Below are 17,329 nucleotides of genomic sequence, written 5' to 3' on the forward strand. Positions count from 1 at the left end.
CTTGCAATTCCGGGACAGCCTAGCCCAGTCTCCAGTTTCTGATTGGCCTTAACCACTGGCCAAGAGAACTGCTGACCACTGAGCTGGGAGTAATTGGCCTTTGAGAAGTAAACAGAACCTGGCCAGTAGAGAACCCCGGGTGTGGCCAGTAGTTCTTTTCCCAGGCTCCTCCCTCCCCCACCCCACCCCCAAATGACCTTAACCTTCTTTCAGAGCTGGACAGCAGCCAAGTCCAGCCTAAACAATACTCTGAAGCTGATTGGCTCTTTTGCTTGGCAGCCACTGCCACCCCCAAGGAACTAAGGCCTTCCCACCAGGCTTCTCAGTGGAATCAAGGTTTCTAACTATTGAACGGCAAACACTGAAGGCCCTGTTTTTGTAATACGTCCATGGTTTTTGAAGCGTCAGTGTTTGGCACCCATAACTGGAAACGGAAGAGCCTTTGTAACCTGGGGTGGGTGAGCATCTTTAAGTGACATGGCAGAGGTCAAACAGGATACTTTTGGTAATTGTCCAGGACCTAATTAGTGTCATTTCAGAGGTCAGGATGGCTGTAAATACCGCCCAGGATCCTTGGAAAGTGTCACCGGGCACTTTCTGATGGTTGTACGTACAGTGAGGAGATGTATCAAAGTTCCTGAAAGGCTCGTCGTGATCTTTAGCCTCGCCCCTGGCAGCTGATGATCAGGAATCAGGGCATTATGGTCACTTTCATTGCAATGGTGTGGCTTCTGATCTGGTCTCCCAGGTCAGGGTCAGCTACTGTAATTCCATAGGAAGGAGGTGACTTTGGAAAGTTGGTTTTTTTTTTGTTTTTTTGATTTTTCCAGACAGGGTTTCTCTGTGTAACAGCCCTGGCTGTCCTGGAACTCACTCTGTAGAGCAGGCTGGCCTCAAACTCCCAGAGATCTGCCTGTCTCTGCCTCCTGAGTGTTGGGCTCAAAGGCGTGCGCCACCACTGCCCAGCTTGCTTTGGAGAATGGAATGCCTGGAAGTACAACTAGAGCGAGCAGATACGTACCCTGGGCCGTTCTGAGCCCAGCCCGGGCATCTCGGGTGGAGGCAGGAACAAGGTCAGGAAGCTACGAGGAGGAATACATTGTCAGAATGCTTCAGGGAGGTGAGCCTGACTTCTCTCCATCTTCAGCGGGTCAACTATTATTTGGACATGGGCTTGGATCAGTCTGTCTTTAAAGAGAATTTTCTGCTAATCACTTCATAAATCACTTGAGGGCAACAGTTTATGAACACATCTTCCTCAGTGGTACTTCCTCATTGCCTGTGGTATGGACCCAATGGAAGAAAGAGACGGTAGGTAATAGTAGGACTTGATGTACCTTATATAGGATATAAATAGTTCCTAAAGAAACTTAGCCAGGGAGATAGAAAGCAGAAACTTGGGAACAATTACAGCAACATTAAGTAGTTGGGCATGGTGCCTCACACATGTAAGTAATCTCAGCCCTCAGGAGGCTGAAGCAGAGAGGATCATAAGTTTGAAGCCAGCCTAGGCTACATAGCAAGACTTTTGTCTCAATAATAATACTAACAGAGCCAGCTTGGAAGGCTGGGACCTGAATTCAAGACATGTGTGACCTTGGGCACTTCCTTTGGTATGCCTTGATTTGGTGTATAAAATATGGCCTCAGGTTAAATTGATTCATTCCTCGTACACAAAACTGTTTCTGTAGAGCTAGGGATTGAGTCTAGGACAAGCGCTCTGTCCCCAACAAGTGCTCTAATAACTTGGCTGAGAGATTGCCCTGGTCTTCCATTCTATTTCAGAAGTTAATATTCCTAAAGAGGAAAGCAGGTACTGGAGTGACACGGACAGGGTCAAATCATTAAGTAAGTGACATTCAACAGGGCGGTGGATGTGGATGGATATACTTTGTCTCTGAAGCCAAAGGATGGTCTGATGTGATAATGTTTCAAGCAAAATAATAAGAAGAAAAATAAACATAAAAAGATCAGCAAATACCGAGAGGCAGGAAAGTTCAAAGAACAAAAATGATGTCATCCTCTTGCCTTTTAAGATTCTAGAAATAGCGGCATTGATGAGCTTAGGAAACTGTATTGTGAAACTGTTCCCAGATGGTGTCAGGTATTTCCTTTTTAATGCAAGGTGAGAGGTGTAGTCTTTCTAGAGCCCAGGGACTTGGCTGGCTGGCTCCCTTGCCCTCTCTAGTTCTTGGTTCAGCTGGCTGTGTTGCTGCAGGCTCCATTTTAACCGCAGACTGTGAAGGCAAACGGTGGAGGAGCTGCCTCTTTCACCTTTCACACAGCCTTGGAGCCCCACAACCCTCCCTTGCCATCCTGCCACCTCGGTGTCGTTGTTGGGGCTTTGCAAGCACAACATTCAGCTTCCTTGTTTTCCTGTAGGAGCAGAAGCCAGAAAATGAACCGGGAAACAGAGCAGAAGAGGAGGGGTTGGTAGCTGGGAAGGAAGGAGGGAGGGAGGGAGGGAGGAAGGGACGAAGGAAAGGAGGAAAGGAGGAAGGGGAAGAGGAAGGAGGGAAGGGAAAATTGCAGCCAAGTGCAACCGAAGAGCTAGTCAAAGTTCTACCCCAAAGGGTATTTCAGCAAACAGTCTCACTGCTCACAAGAGGACCCTTGCCTCTTTTACACGTGGATTCTGAGGGAACTGACATGGACAGACAGAGCCTTGAGCATTTCCCCCATGAGTTCACACAACAAGAGCAGCTGATTTCTCTGTTTTGCCTTGAAAGAGAGCGCTGCGGCGGGAGCCTCTAGAGATTCAAGTCACAACCTTGGGCCCTAGTCAACAGTGTGCCCAGAGAGGCAATGCCATTTCACTCACGCTACTGCAACCAAGGCGCTGTTTCTACGCTGAAAAACCTGGAAGAATGACTTTGTAAACTCCTTTTTTCTCTTCACCAACCACTAAAATGTGCTTTATGCCTTATTCACTTTACAGATAGCGGAGGGGGCAGTTTTAAGTCCCGGTTCTGAAATGATACAGCTCCTGAGCCTCCACCGAACTGACGTGGGCTAGTTTTCTTTGCTGGGAGAGAGAGCCACCATCTCTTTGTTCCCACCCACATTAGTGGCTGTTGCAGAAGATAAACCCCTCCCTCAGCCAGGGTTGTGGCCAGAGGTTAACCCAGACCCAAACTACGTTGAGAGGACAGATAACTGAAACCACAGGCGGCTTTGGAATCCTGAGAAACAAGAAATCCAACGGAGAAGAATTTATTATCTATTTCCTTTGGGGAGGGTGTAAAGTCGTTCTAACAGTTTCCGTTACATGGGTACCAACTGGCCGCTCCTCCCCAACAGACGGTTTTGTTGAATTAGCTTCCTTTTTTTCTGCTTTTGGCGCCACTTCCTACGACAGAAACTGCTTGAGGGAGGAGTCCTCGGGGGTGTTCTCTGAGGTTTCCTTCCTCGTTCTCTGCAGCCACCCGAGGTGGGGCTGAGAACTGAAGCTGGGCAGAGGTCCTCCATAGCCAGAGGAAGGGAAAGTCAGGGGGGATCCCCCACTTTCTTTGCGCCCAGGCGCTGGGTATCGCTGCTTGCCACAAAAAAACCCACAAGGGGTGTCTCTGGCCTATTCATACTGTGTAATGTGTGCCAGGTCCTGTGCTGAGCTGGTGTGGCGGGACAGGAGAGAACATGCGGCTCCCGCTGCGCTGGTCAGGCCTGGGGTAGCACCCGGTCCAGCCTTGGCCCACAGCGGGATGGGACTGGGGCGCGAGAGCTGCTGAGAGCGCGACGCCGCGCACACGCTGACGGCGAGCGAGAGGCAGACTCCTCAGGTGTCACCACGCCGGGAAGGGGCGACGCACACCCTCGGGCCCCCGCCCCAGCCGGGGTCAACATGGCCGCCGAGCAGGGAGGCGGGGCGCTCCGAGTCCGGGCAGGAGCTGGGCGGGGCCGCCGTCGGCGGAGCCAGCGCGCAGGCGCAGGACACCCGGGACCCGGATGGAGGTGCTGAGGTTGGAGCTCGGCGGGGGTGGTCTGGACGCGCGGGCACGGAGGACCCGACGCCAGCTCTGGAGCTCTGGAGTTCTCCAGGGAGGGAAGCTGTCAAACGGAGGCCGAGAGAAATTAGGCGGAGGCTGTAGAGCCGCGAGGAGCCCCGCCCCTCCGCCATAGCGGCCCCCGGCGCCGCCTCTTCCTTTGCGGCCTCCGGCCCTCGTCTGCTTCCGGCCCCGTTGCCCGGCCCGGCCCTGCAGTTCCCTCGGGACGAAGTCCTGGGCCGTGGCTGCCTTGGGTTGAGGGTCAGTACCCCGTCCCGGGTAGGAAGTGTGTCCGAAAAGAACAGGCTGGAACGGGCTGCCGGCCCCGCGGGGCTTAGTAGAAGGAGGCCGTGCGCTCCGCGAGGCCTCTGTCCCCGAGCACCCTGGTCAGAGCGCATCACCCCACCGAGATGTTAACCTTGCCTGGAGAGGCCAGGGCTCCAGTTGAACAGGCTTTCCCAGATAGGGCCCATCACCATAAGCTTCCAGCAGCAACATGCGCTATCTTCGGAAGAAGTACTGGGCTAGGTGTTGGAGACCTGGGTTGTCCTGGCTGGAAAGGAATGCAGACCCTTTGTGTTTGTGGCAGAACGCGCTCATGACTTTGGAAGCAGTGCATGAGAAACTTTAAAAGTAGTGGGTGTGTCACGTGGCTCCAGTGAGCCTCAGTTTTCATATCCATAAAATGGCAGTGGTAATCATATACCGGCCAGCTAGTGTCTAATGAGATCTCCAAAGTCTGTCTCACGGGAAAATTAAAGAATGAAACTTGTTGGTTCTAAGCGTCCTACCAGTTAAGAGTGATTTGGCGAGGGACTTATTTCAAACGGATATTGGCAAATAGCTAGAGGAATAATTGACTCCTGATTTTACTTGGTTTGATCGAAAATTAAGTGTGGGTTGCATCTCCTGTGGCCACTGAGGCCAGGGTTTAAAAGAGGAAGAGGTGAATTCAGTACTTTTCTGTTCCCTGCCTCCCTTGCGCGTGCAAGTGGGGAGGCCGGTGAAGAAAAAAAAATGCATTTATCCTAGGACAGAAGAGATTGGGTGTGCGTGTTTCTGTGATTTCTTTGGTTTAGTGAATCTAGTGTTGGAGATACATGTGCAGTCAGAAAAGTACTCCTTACGGGGGCAGTTCAGAAGCTTAACTCTAACTGAACTTCCCCGGGTAAAGCGATGCGGAGTTGAGAGGGGCCCTCCTTTTCCCCTGGCCTCCTGGTGATGAAGCAAGCATTAGGTGCCCCCTTGTGCCAACCTAGAAGTACTGTCGCCGCTAGCCAGTCCTGTTCCCTTGGCGGAGGATTTTATTTTCTCCCATGGCTTCTGTGACTTTGTCATTTGCTTTGCTTTGTTTGTTTTAATTGTTATTTTGTGTGCTTTTGTTTGTGTATATGTGTGTGGCTAGACGTGTGCCATGGCATACCCGTGTGAGGAGGTGGGAGAGGACAGCGTGGGGGAATGCCTTCTCTCCTTCAGTTTTGTGGGTCACTCTGGTGGCAAGTGCCCTTACATGTTGGCCCATCTTGTTTTTTAACATGACCTGTGACGGGAGGAATATCTGGACCGGTGATATTTAGATCTAGAGTCAGAGAACTGGCCATGCTGCGTCCCTCCTGTCGTTCAAAACAGATGTATAAATGTCAGTTTCCCTGCTCTTCCCGGGACTACACTTCGGGCCTTCCCTGCCCTCATACAGAACAGACAGTGGTGTGTCAGGGCAAGAGGCTGTGAGGAGGCTGTGAGAGCGTAGTGAGCGGGCGCTGGTGAGAATCAGAACATTGCAGAAAGCAAGTGGAACCTAAAAGTTTGGGAGGTGTTAGCCACCTGAGAGAAGAAAAAGGAGGTTTGTGGTTCTTGCTTTAACACTGTAGGAGCCATGACTGCTTAAAAACAAAAAAGGAAAAAAAAAAGGAAGGAAGAAAAAGAAAAGAAAATGCCTTGACGTGCATTCTGTGTCTGGTAATAGCTTTGGTTTTTGTACGTTGTTGCCACCCCTGTGGAGATGGGAAATAGCCGTTTACTCCTTCCCTGGTGGTAGACTCTGTCTTGCCCTAAGTTTGTTTTAGCAATGGGAGCTGGCTGAAGTCCTGCCGAGCAGCGGTTTCCTTTCCCTTCTCCACTTAATTTAACAGACCAGCTGAACACACATCACAGAGCTGCGCTGGCATGTGGAGTTATTACAGGCTTCTAGGATGGTTCTGTGCCCCACTCTGGGGACTCTGGTTTGGGAATTAGTTTATTATTCTGGGCAAGAGGGAAAGGGCACATGCCAAATAATAGCAGCCACAGCATTGGTTTGTGTGGCACTTTTAGTTTAGTCCGCTTTGCCATGTGACGGATTTGGGAGCTGGGAGTGGGTGGGGATAGTCTTACCTCATTGTACATATAAAGGAATCTCAGAGGGACTAAATGAGAACTTGCCAGTGACAGAGTTGGGACTTGACTCCTATATAAAAGCATTCAACAGGCTTTTAAAACTTCTGGGCACTTAACTTTTCAGCTTCTTGCTTATCTGTATAGAAATTACCTGAATACTAGAATACAGTGTTTCTCAGAGTGACACCCAGTGATCCATCTGCTTTCAAGATAGTCTCCCTCTGGGAAGTCAGATGGTTATGTTGTCGTACAGTGCTGAAGGGGGTGGCTCCTGTGAAGAAAATGTTATTTATTTTCTTTCAGCCCATGTGTGACATTTTCTTCCTTGGGTGTTAGAGTTTAGAAGCCTGAGGAAGCTCAGATGTGGCGAGAGGATGTTGCCCCTGGACCCATCCCAGAAAGAGGTGCTGAGATTTGCAGTCAGCTGTCGCATCCTGACCCTAACGCTACAGGTCAGTCTCCGACACCTGCTCTGAACATGCTGTTGCCTTATGACTGAGTAGTAATGAAGAATAAATGGTCCTCACCTCTCCACTTCCTGCTGTGCCTCTTCATGTGGTTGGACCCAGACAGACTTAGACCTGGCAGCTGAAAAGAGGGCAAGAGCCTTAGTAGTGGTATTAACCTGTGTCTTACATGTGAACCAGACATGTTAAGCTATGTAGCAAGAAAAAGGGCTAGAGTTGGACCCCAGGCTCCCTAACTCCTACCTAAACTAGAAGTTTTCTCACAGACTTTATTTATCTGATGGTCTCACCAACAGAGATACTTTGAGGTGTTTGTGACAGCTCAGGGTGTTGCTAGGGCACCCTGACTTGGAGCCTGAGCACTGTGTTAGTGGACTGGGAGAGAGGAAGCCCTTCCAAAGTTCTGAGACTGTCTATAAATATTCGTCAGGAATGGTTCCCCACTTGCTATCCTAGCCACTCAGTTCTGAGTATATTTGCCCTTTGTCACCCTTTTCCCTAGTCTGCCTTGATACATACTTTAATCAAAGTCACATATATATGAATTATTTGGTGCCTAGCTTAGTGTTTTATACTTGGTAGGTCTAGTGCTTTATGCTTGGTAGGTCTATGAGTTTTTTTGTTTTTTGTTTGTTTGTTTTTTGAGACAGGGTTTCTCTGTAGCTTTGAAGCCTATCCTGGAAACAACCTCTTGTAGACCAGGCTGGCCTCAAACTCACAGAGATCCGCCTGCCTCTGCCTCCCAAGTTATGGGATTAAAGGCGTGCGCCACCACTGGCGTCCGGCAGGTCTATGAGTTTATGATCATTGTCAACACCTTAGAGTTACTGTATTGATATAATGATGTGTATTTTTTTAAGATTTATTTTATTTATTATATACACTGCTCTGTCTGCTTGTATGCCTGCATGCCAGAAGAAGGCATCAGATCTCATTGTAAATGGTTGTAAGCCACCATGTGGTTGCTGGGGATTGAACTCAGGATCTCTGGAAGAGCAGTCAATGCTCTTAACCACTGAACTATCTTTCTAACCCATGATATATATTTCTTTATCATCCATATCTGGGGCTCCTAACTGCTTCCTTTGTAGAAACATTTTCTTTCCTCCCTCTGAGCTTCTAGCTCTGAATTATTCCTCCTTATTAAATGAAGCACTTCAGGTTCGCCTGAAGGCTGTGCTCTTACCTGTGATTGTCACCCCTATCCCATTTCTTTCCACTGTTTGTAGTGGTCTGATGAAGAAACTGACCAAAGAGTCAGGCAGTGGTGGCGCACACCTCTAATCCCAGCTCTCAGACAGATCTCTGTGAGTCAGGCCAGTCTCATCTACTGAGTGAATTCCTGGACAGCCAAAGCTACACTGAGAAACCCTATCTTGGAAAAACAAAAATAAAAAGGTGGGGGTGGGGGAGAAAGAAAGAAAAGAAAAGAAAGAAACTGACCAAAAAGAGAATGAGCCTTTAATTGGGCAGTGCTCTTATTGCTAGGCTGGGGAGCCTGACTCAGTGATGGCTCTGGACCAGCATCAGCTGAGTTCCTGGCAGAGCCAAAGGAGCAGTGCAGCAAGTCAGCATCTGGGGTAGGGAGCCAGGACAGCTGCGTTCTCGTTCAGCGGGATTTTGGAAACAGTATATTTCCTCAAATCCCTGAAGCTCAGCCACCAAAATTATAGTAAGTACCTATTCCCAAAACTGTGCTAAATTATGAGTGAAAGGTCATGTTTTCCTTCAAGTAACTGACAACCTAATGAGGCAGAGAAAGACATTAACAATAAATTGGATTTCACTCTCTCTCCTCGCCCCTTCCAGCTCTAAAGCTCATGCTAGCAGATTCTATCCCTAGATACTGCCACTGTTGCCGCGTCTCTGTCAGTGAAGGCTTTGACTCCCGATTCACGTGCATTCTGTTTTCTGTTGACATCTGTGGTTTCAGTAGTAAGAGGATGATATGGTCAGCACCCTGATCCTCAGGTCATCGTCCCACTTCCTTTCAGGGACCTTGTCTCCACCTCTCTGTAGTGGTGCTCCATAGCCAACCCCTGCCCAAGAGTCTGTCAAGGCTTCTCTCGGTTCTCTGGCCACTGTCTCTCTTTTCTCTGCTGTTCATTCCTGTTCCTCAGACCTTCCGTAACGTTCTCTGGCTTTGTGATCCATGGAACCTACCATGTTTCTTTGGCCTTTGCCCACTAGCCTTCAGCTTCCTCTTCCTAAGCTGAATCTATTCCTTTCGTGGTGTTCATTCCTATGCGTACATGCAACTCTCTTCTTCCATTATCCCTGTTTTATACATAAGACAAAAGTCGAGTCTTGGTGAACATAGTGGTCTTCCTTCTTTGTGTCTACACTACCCATTTTTTAAAAAATGCAAGTATATTAACTAGCCTTTTTTATTTTTTTTTTTTATTTTTGGTTTTTCGAGACAGGGTTTCTCTGTGGCTTTGGAGCTTGTCCTGTATCTAGCCTTTTTTAAATACAAGATTAAGTGAGCCATTAATACCACCTGGAAATCTTGATGAATTTCCATATCCCACTCACCCTTCTGTTCTCTCAAATGTTTTTTGCACATCACAGTTACCTGGGGGACTTTTTAAAAAATGCAGTGTTGGATGGAGATGGAGCTCAATGGTAGAATTTGTACTTAGCATGTGTGAGGCGCTGGATTTTATATTCTGCCACACACACATGAACATACATAAAAATGAAAACTTTAAAAATTCAATCCCCGGGGCTAGCAGGATGGCTCAGAGGGCAGCCACATGTCTCCAAACCCGATAACCTGACTTTGGTCCCTGTGTTCCATGTGGTGGAAAGAGAACCTCCCACAAGCTGTCTCTGCAGGCTCTTTACACATCTATAACAGATTTTCCTGGTGCCGTCAAGTAGGAATTCGCATTTCTGCATAAAAACTCAGGAAAATCTGAGTGCCACATCCCATAGCCTACCTACATGTGTCTGTGAGTTCACTGGTGAAAGTGGATTGAGCTCTCTCCCCTCTTCTGTCCAGTAGGTGCTACCCCTGTTCCCTGCCCAGAGTTCCTTCCAGCCTCCCTCCTGTTCAGTGGTTTCTTTTCACTGACTTATTCCAGTGACAGCAAACACTGATCTCTCATCGCCCCCCCCCCACACACACACCAAGCATGGTGACTCACATCTGTAACAAGCACTGGACGTGCAGCACGGAAAGATCAAATTCAAGGTCATTCTCAGCTCTGTTTCAAGTTTGAGCCCCCGACTGCATCTGAAACTCCTTTCTGCTTCAGTTAGCTCGGTGGCTGCTCCCCTCTGTTCACTGAAGTAGCTCTACTCAGTCACTAGTGACCTTCTCATTGTTGAAGTCTGTGATCGGTTTTTGGTTCCTGTCTTACTTGGGGCCTGTCAACAGCATCCAACAGTTTCTCAGTCCTGGTTTTCACATGGTTCTAAGACACTGTTCTCTAAGACCTGGGCTTCCCATAGCTCACCATTATTCACTGTTCCTGGAACTCACTGTGTAGATGAGGCTGGCCTGGAATCCACAGATAACCTGCCTGCCTCTAGCTCCTGAGTTTAGAGATTCAAGGTTTATGCCAGTTTGTTTGGCTTCCTGCTTTCTTCCTTGCTGGATCCTTATCTCCTTGCCAGGAGGACTCCATCCTCATCCTTGATGAGCTCCATCTCAGGATCTCCTTCCTTCCCAGGCAGGCTCCTTCATTCTCACACCTGGGAGTACCATCCCTATTCCATTTCCAGTTTATATGAATTCTGATCTGACTTCTCATTTGTAGACTCAGGCATCTTTCCTGCTTGGTTGACCTCTGTGCTAGATTAACTAGTTAGCATTGGAGCTCCTTATACACATGCGCACACACACACACACACACACACCCCATACCATCAAGTCAGTTTTCCCTTTTTATTGAATGGTAATTCTTTCCTTCCAGTTACTTACCAACACCCTGGTTCTCCTTCACCCCACAGGCACTCTTCAATGTCATCATCCCAGATCACCACGCTGATGCCTTTTCTCCTCCCCGCCTGGCCCCCTCGGGCTCTGTGGATCAGCTTGTGGAAGGTCTCCTGGGTGGTCTATCTCGATGGGATGCAGAACACTTCCTGTTTATTGCTGAGCACGGCTACCTTTATGAACACAACTTTGCCTTCTTCCCTGGTTTCCCCTTGGCCCTGCTGATGGGAACTGAACTGCTGCGACCTTTGCAGGGCTTCTTGAGCCAGCGCAGTTGCCTGCTGCTCTCAGTAGCACTTCTTAACTTCCTATTCTCTGTGCTGGCTGCACTCACACTTCATGATTTGGGTTGTCTGGTTTTGCACTGTCCTCGCCAGGCCTTTTATGCAGCCATGCTCTTCTGCCTCAGCCCCGCCAATGTTTTCTTAGCAGCTGGTTACTCAGAAGCTTTGTTTGCCTTCCTGACTTTCAGCGCCATGGGGCAGCTGGAGAGGGGCCGGAGCTGGGCAAGTGGGCTGCTCTTTGCTCTTGCCACTGGGGTGCGCTCCAATGGGTTGGTCAGTGTTGGCTTCCTCCTGCATTCTCAGTGCAGAGGCTTTTTCTCTTCTCTTGTGGTGCTGAACCCGCTGAAACAGCTCGTCAAGCTGATGGCCTCTCTCTGCCTGTCCACACTCACTGTCAGCCTTCCCTTTGCTCTCTTTCAGTATTATGCTTATACCCAGTTCTGCCTGCCAGGCTCTGCCCACTCCATTCCTGAGCCTCTGGTACAGTTAGCTGTGGACAAAGGCTACCGGATTACAGGAGAAAATGAGCCCCCATGGTGCTCCTGGGAGCTTCCCCTAATATACAGCTATATCCAGGATGTCTACTGGAATGTTGGCCTTCTGCGATACTATGAGTTCAGGCAGGTGCCCAATTTTCTACTAGCTGCACCAGTAACTGTACTGGTTGTGTGGGCAACCTGGACATATGTGACCACCCACCCTCGGCTCTGCCTTACACTTGGGCTACAAAGATGCAAGGATAGTAAGACCCTAGAGAAGTCCCATCCTGGCTTCCTCAGTCCAAAGGTGTTTGTGTACCTGGTCCACGCTGCAGTGCTGCTGCTTTTTGGAGGGCTATGCATGCATGTTCAGGTGAGGTGGGTTTCTTTCTCCCTGGAATGACTGCTTGAATACAGCGCGGGGGGGGGGGGGGGGGGGGGGTAACTTTCTCTCTTGATGGCCCGTGCCTAATTTAGTCAACAACTGGGCAGTCAGGTGTACTTAGGCGCAGCTATGATCCCAGCACTGAGGCAGGAGGATTTTAAATTGAAGGTATCCTGGACTACAAAGCAGTTCAGATCCGCATAGGCTAAATAGCCAGACAAACACAGACCTGGGGCTTTCTTTGTTCCAGAATCTAAATTAGAACTCTGAGGATAGACATAAGTAAGATGAAATTACTGCCTTAATGAGTCTTATGGTATAAACACAGAGACAGACGTATTAGACAGATGAAATTAGGGGTTGGGGTGCAGCTCGGTTAGTAGGCTGCTTGCCTGACCGCACAAAGACCTTGGGTTCTTTCCCCACACTGCAAAAAAAACACCTATAATCCCAGCGTTTGGGAGGTGGAGGCAGGGGAAGCTCTGTGAATTCCAGTCAAGTCAAGGCTATATAGTGAGACCCTGTCTCAAAAAACGAAAACAGTTAAGGTCATTCTTTACTACATAGTGAGTTTGAGGTCAGCCTGGGCTATATGAAACCATATTTGTTTCAAATTGTAGTACTATTGTTATTTTTTAAAATATATGCAGCTGGGTGGTGGTGGCACATGCCTTTAATCCCAGCACTCAGGAGGCAGAGGCAGATGGATCTCTGTGAGTTCGAGGCCAGCAACAGTCCTACCTGTCCTGGAACTAGCTCTTGTAAACCAGGTTGGCCTTGAACTTACAGGGATTCACCTGCCTCTGCCTTCCGAGTTCTGGGATTAAAGGAGTGCGCCACCCTATCTCAAACAAAAAGTAAAATCCACTCAAGCAGGATGGAGAGATGGCTCAGCAGTTAGAAGCACTGCCTGCTCTTCCAGAGGACCCGAGTTCAATTCCCAGCACCCACATGGCAGTCCACAGCTGTCTATGACTCCAATTCCAGGGAACCAGACACCCATGGCAAAACACCAATGCACATTTTTTTTAAAAAAAGTTCCCCCAGACATGATGACACGTAATTCCAGTGCTTGGGAAGCAGAGCAGAGGCAGGGAGATTGTCCCCAGTTCTGGGCCAGCCAGCCTGGTCTATTTTTTGTTTTTTTGTTTGTTTTTAAGACAGTTTTTTTTTTTGTTTGTTTGTTTGTTTTGTTTTTTCGAGACAGGGTTTCTCTGTGGCTTTGGAGCCTGTCCTGGAACTAGCTTTGTAGACGAGGCTGGTCTCGAACTCACAGAGATCCGCCTGCCTCTGCCTCCCGAGTGCTGGGATTAAAGGCGTGCGCCACCACCCCCCAGCCAGCCTGGTCTTTTTTTTTTTTAATATTTATTATGTATAGAGTGTTCTGTCTGCAGGTATGCTATGCCTACAGGCAGAAAAGGGCACCAGATCTCATTACAGATGGGTGTGAGCCACCATGTGGGTGCTGGGAATTGAACTCAGGACCTCTGGAAGAGCAGCCAGTGCTCTTAACCCCTGAGCCATCTCTCCAGCCCCCCCCCCCCCAGCCTGGTCTTTATAGTCCATTCCTAGCCAGCTAGAACAACATTGGAGATCCTGCTCAAGAATCCAGTGAAATGTTCAGATTGTACTGAGAGTATAACTTAGTGGTAGAGCACTTGCCTAGCGTGTGAGAGTCCTGTCTTCAGTCTCCAGCACCAAAATAAAGTACAGGCCTTTACTGCCAAGCCTGATTGACCTGAGTTCAGTCCTTGGCATCCACATGATAGAAGAGAACTGAGCACACACACAGTCAATTAGTGTATTTATTGTGAATGTGAAAAAGTAGTTAACTCACTAAAGCATCATATTTAAAATGGGTTCTGAAGAGTTAAAAAAAAAACCCTCAGGTAAGAAGCATGTAGGAGTGGGGAGATGGATGGATTGCTGAAATGCTTACGGTGCAAACATAGGAGGTTGCAACCTCATAGCCCACATAAAAAAACAGGCATGGTGGTGCTCATCTATGATATTTGTGCTGGGGAAACAGAATCAGGGGGACCCCTGGTGGCTGGGCAGAGAGTTTAGCCAATCAGTGAACTACTTTGAGTAACTCAAGCAATCAGTTCAAGGCCACCCTCAGGTACTAGTTTGAGGTCACCTGCACTACTGGAAATCCTATCTACAAAACAAAGAAGCAGCAAACATCCCAGGCAGCTGTGGGGGATGGGTGTGTGGGGGGGGTTGGGCATGAGCAGAGGTGTGAAGGCTCTGTGAGAGCTTGGTTCAGCTGGAATGTAGGAGTAGACACAGCTTCTCTTGAGCCTTTCCCCAGGACACAGACTGCCATGGCGGTCTTTTAGGGTGTCTTGAGCACAGGCAATAAACTTCTTGTCCAGTGTTTGGTGGTGGTGTCAGTATAGGATCAGGGGTTTGATCTTATGTCCAATTTTAAAGTTCTTGGCTGTCTCCAAGTAAGTCTTGTCCTTCGTTCACAGGCAAATATTGACAGTTTGTGATGTTATTTGAGCCATGTGGTTAGGGAAAGTAAAAAATAGCCGTCTGGGTCTGTGACTGGATCAGCTTTTCAGTGAGTGCCAGGCTAGCTCAGAGTCTGCAAGGTAGGTGAGAGCCCTTGGAGATTGGCTCAGAACTGTGAGATGGGGAAAGATGAACCAGGACCTGTTGCTTCCCTCTGCCCTCAGCCTCCAACAGACTAAAATTCAGAGGTTGTGGACTAAAATCAGACACTATAGAGATTTTAGTGTTGGTTGGCCCGTTATTGTGGTAATTGGTTTGAGACTGATTACTGGTAACTCAAGGTTGGGTGGTGGTACACCATCCTTTCAGGAAGATCTGCAGCTTTACTGAATTTGCTTTCCTGCTTGTCATGCATGATTTACCCAGTCACATCGCTGATGCTCCAATCAGTATGGTCTTTTTTTTTTTTAGGTTCTCACACGATTTTTGGGCTCTTCCACTCCTATTGTGTACTGGTTTCCAGCTCACTTGCTTCAGAATCAAGAGCCACTGTTGAGATCTGTGGACACAGTACCTGAGGAAAACGCCCCACCAGGAATAAAGGCCCCCAGAAACTGTATCCTGAAACTCTTGTACAACTGGAAGGCTTGTTCTCCAGTCACAAGATGCATCCTAGGCTATTTCCTGACTTACTGGCTCCTGGGACTACTCCTCCATTGCAACTTCCTGCCTTGGACTTGACCTGGAGTCTCGAGGGACAAGCTGGAAGCTTCCAAACACACTGGCTGGACTGCCTGCACACCCTAGCGCATGTCCATTAGGATCTACCCTGGCCAGAATGGAGAATGTGAGCACAGCAGCCAGCCCCTTCTTGTCCAGGGTGGAACAAGTTTAGAGAAGGAACATTTTCTCTGCTGAGTGGAGCCGCCTCGAATCTCCCAGGTCAACAGTATCAAATAATCTTAACCTCCTACTGACCCATGTGGAAGGTTTTTGTTATTGTTTTTTGGGACAGGGTTTCTCTGTAGACCTAGCTGTCCAGGAACTTGCACCAGGCTGGCCTCTAACTCTACCTACATCTGGCTGCCTGTGTGTAAATTTAAATGTTTGATCAAAGCTCTAGGCAACAGCGTGGTCCCCCCAAGATGGTGGGGACAGTACAGCAAAGGAAAAAGGAACCACCTGCTCTAAGTGAGACCTTTCTGATGTTTTCTTTATGATGTGTGCATTTATGTAAAAAATCCTACTCACTATGAAAATTTAAAAACTTGTATTTGCAATGAATTACCTTTTATTCGGGGAGAGGGGCAGATCATGGGAGTTGAGACAGGGTCCCCCTGTGCATGTAGCTCAGGCTGGTCTGAGATCCACCTGTCTGCCTCCTGAGTGCTGGTACTAAAGGTGTGTGCCAAGGCTCTGCTAAGATACTTTTTATAAATTGTAGGGGCTTGGCTAAAACTCAGTAATAAAGCATGTGAGGCCCTAATTTCGATAATAAATGATTTGGAGCAGAGCACAGGATCCGAACCCTGGATCCTTATCTTCATGTTCCTACTATGTCATCCTAAACTACTTCCAGAGCTTCTTACCTGCTCTGAAACTAAGGAATGTCCTGGTTCCCTGCGGTATGCTTTAGGTCTTTAGGCCATAAATCTTGAGGTTACCTTAAACAGATCCCAATCTGAACACCTGGAGGCTCAAATGTGACCCTAGTGGAAAGTCCTCCGTTTCCTTTGATCAATTAGAGCCCCTCCACCACCCCTGGGAAGAGCCCTGAGTAGGAGCTGCCATGGGGAGTAATGACACCCACTCTTTCCTTCCTCAAAAGCTCCTGCTTGTTTGGTAGGCACTAATACCACAGCCCTGATGGGGATCATTGTAGCCAAGTCCAAGGGGGTCATGTGCCTGCTGCCTGGCTCTTTTGGTTACTAATAGTAATGTCACTGATGAGGGGGATGGCTCTCACCTTTCCCAGCACCCCAGGATGCCAAGGCAGGAAGTGCCTTTAGAGAACGCTGGCCCTGCCCAGCAGTGCCTGTTCCTGTCTTGAGCCAGGTGAGTTTGGCTCTGTATCATGATCCTTCTTCCCACTGAGCCAGAAATTCCAATAAGCAGCCTTCCTCAAAACAGATGGCAATACGCAGTAGCTTCTGGAAAGCTGAGAGTTGGAATTTGGACACACTCCCTCCAACCGTGACAGAAAGCTCAACTTGCCAGCTGAAGGGAAGCTCCTGGCTGAGGCCCAGCACCCTCCGTGGGAGCCTCCAGCCAGCCTGGCCAACGAGCATTCCCACCCATCACCACGGCACTAGCACAGCCAAGCGTTTGGTCCAGAGTCAAATGCTACTGAAAATGTACACACAGATTGGGGCAGCCCTCTGCCTTCTGCCAAGACACCGAGTGCCCTTCTTGGCAAAGGACAATCACCTCTGCCCTAGTGTCCCTCCAGCTGGCAAAGACTGCGCCTCTTCACCCGCAGCTGCAAATCCTAGGACTCCTCCCTCCTCCCAAAATTACTGTGGGTGGATCTGGGGTCCCAGTTAGCCGGAGCACTCACTGGATCCTTTGGTGTCTGCTTCACTTTTGTCTCCTCTTGGGGACTAACTAGAAGCGACTGTCCCCCTCCTGGGAGAGGCAACTCACCTCCCACAGAGCGGCTGTGTTCTCGTTGTTTTGTCTCTAGACCTCACCACCCCAGAAACCCTACACCTGAGGACCCCTGCTAGGCGAGCAGCACCTGGAGGAGGGCGTGGTCTCACTGACCTGGGAGGGCTGGTTGCTGGGGTTCTAAGGAATGGGCTGACTTTATGGCCAGCAGCTGTCGTTTTACCGGCCTATTAACAGTCTGTAATAGTCTGAGAGGAACATGAAGGGCCCAAGGCAGGAAGCTTCCTGTTTACCCGAGGTCTAGGAATGCCACTGCTGGGTTGGGCGGCTGCAGTTTAGAGAAAG

At 48.9% G+C, this 17,329-nt stretch overlaps 1 protein-coding gene across 11 annotated transcripts; it reads left to right on the top strand.

The window, feature by feature from the left end:
* The first annotated feature begins 472 nt into the window (after positions 1-472).
* Positions 473-15,650, top strand: Pigv (phosphatidylinositol glycan anchor biosynthesis class V). 11 transcript variants are annotated; one of them, XM_041651889.1, is made up of 5 exons: positions 473-1,120; positions 2,939-4,244; positions 6,696-6,811; positions 10,784-11,905; positions 14,849-15,650. In XM_041651889.1, the coding sequence occupies exons 3-5, from the start codon at positions 6,734-6,736 to the stop codon at positions 15,116-15,118; spliced, it is 1,470 nt and encodes a 489-aa protein (XP_041507823.1). In that variant the 5' UTR covers positions 473-1,120; positions 2,939-4,244; positions 6,696-6,733; the 3' UTR covers positions 15,119-15,650. The 11 variants fall into 11 exon arrangements, with proteins under 11 accessions (XP_041507823.1, XP_041507824.1, XP_041507825.1 ...); XM_041651890.1 differs by having other exon boundaries at positions 2,939-4,238; XM_041651891.1 differs by having other exon boundaries at positions 2,939-3,959.
* The last annotated feature ends 1,679 nt before the right edge of the window (positions 15,651-17,329 follow it).

This window comes from Microtus oregoni, unplaced genomic scaffold (assembly GCF_018167655.1).
Source record: "Microtus oregoni isolate MIOR12 unplaced genomic scaffold, Mior012 000005F_ref0000423, whole genome shotgun sequence".
NCBI classification, from domain to species: domain Eukaryota; kingdom Metazoa; phylum Chordata; class Mammalia; order Rodentia; family Cricetidae; genus Microtus; species Microtus oregoni.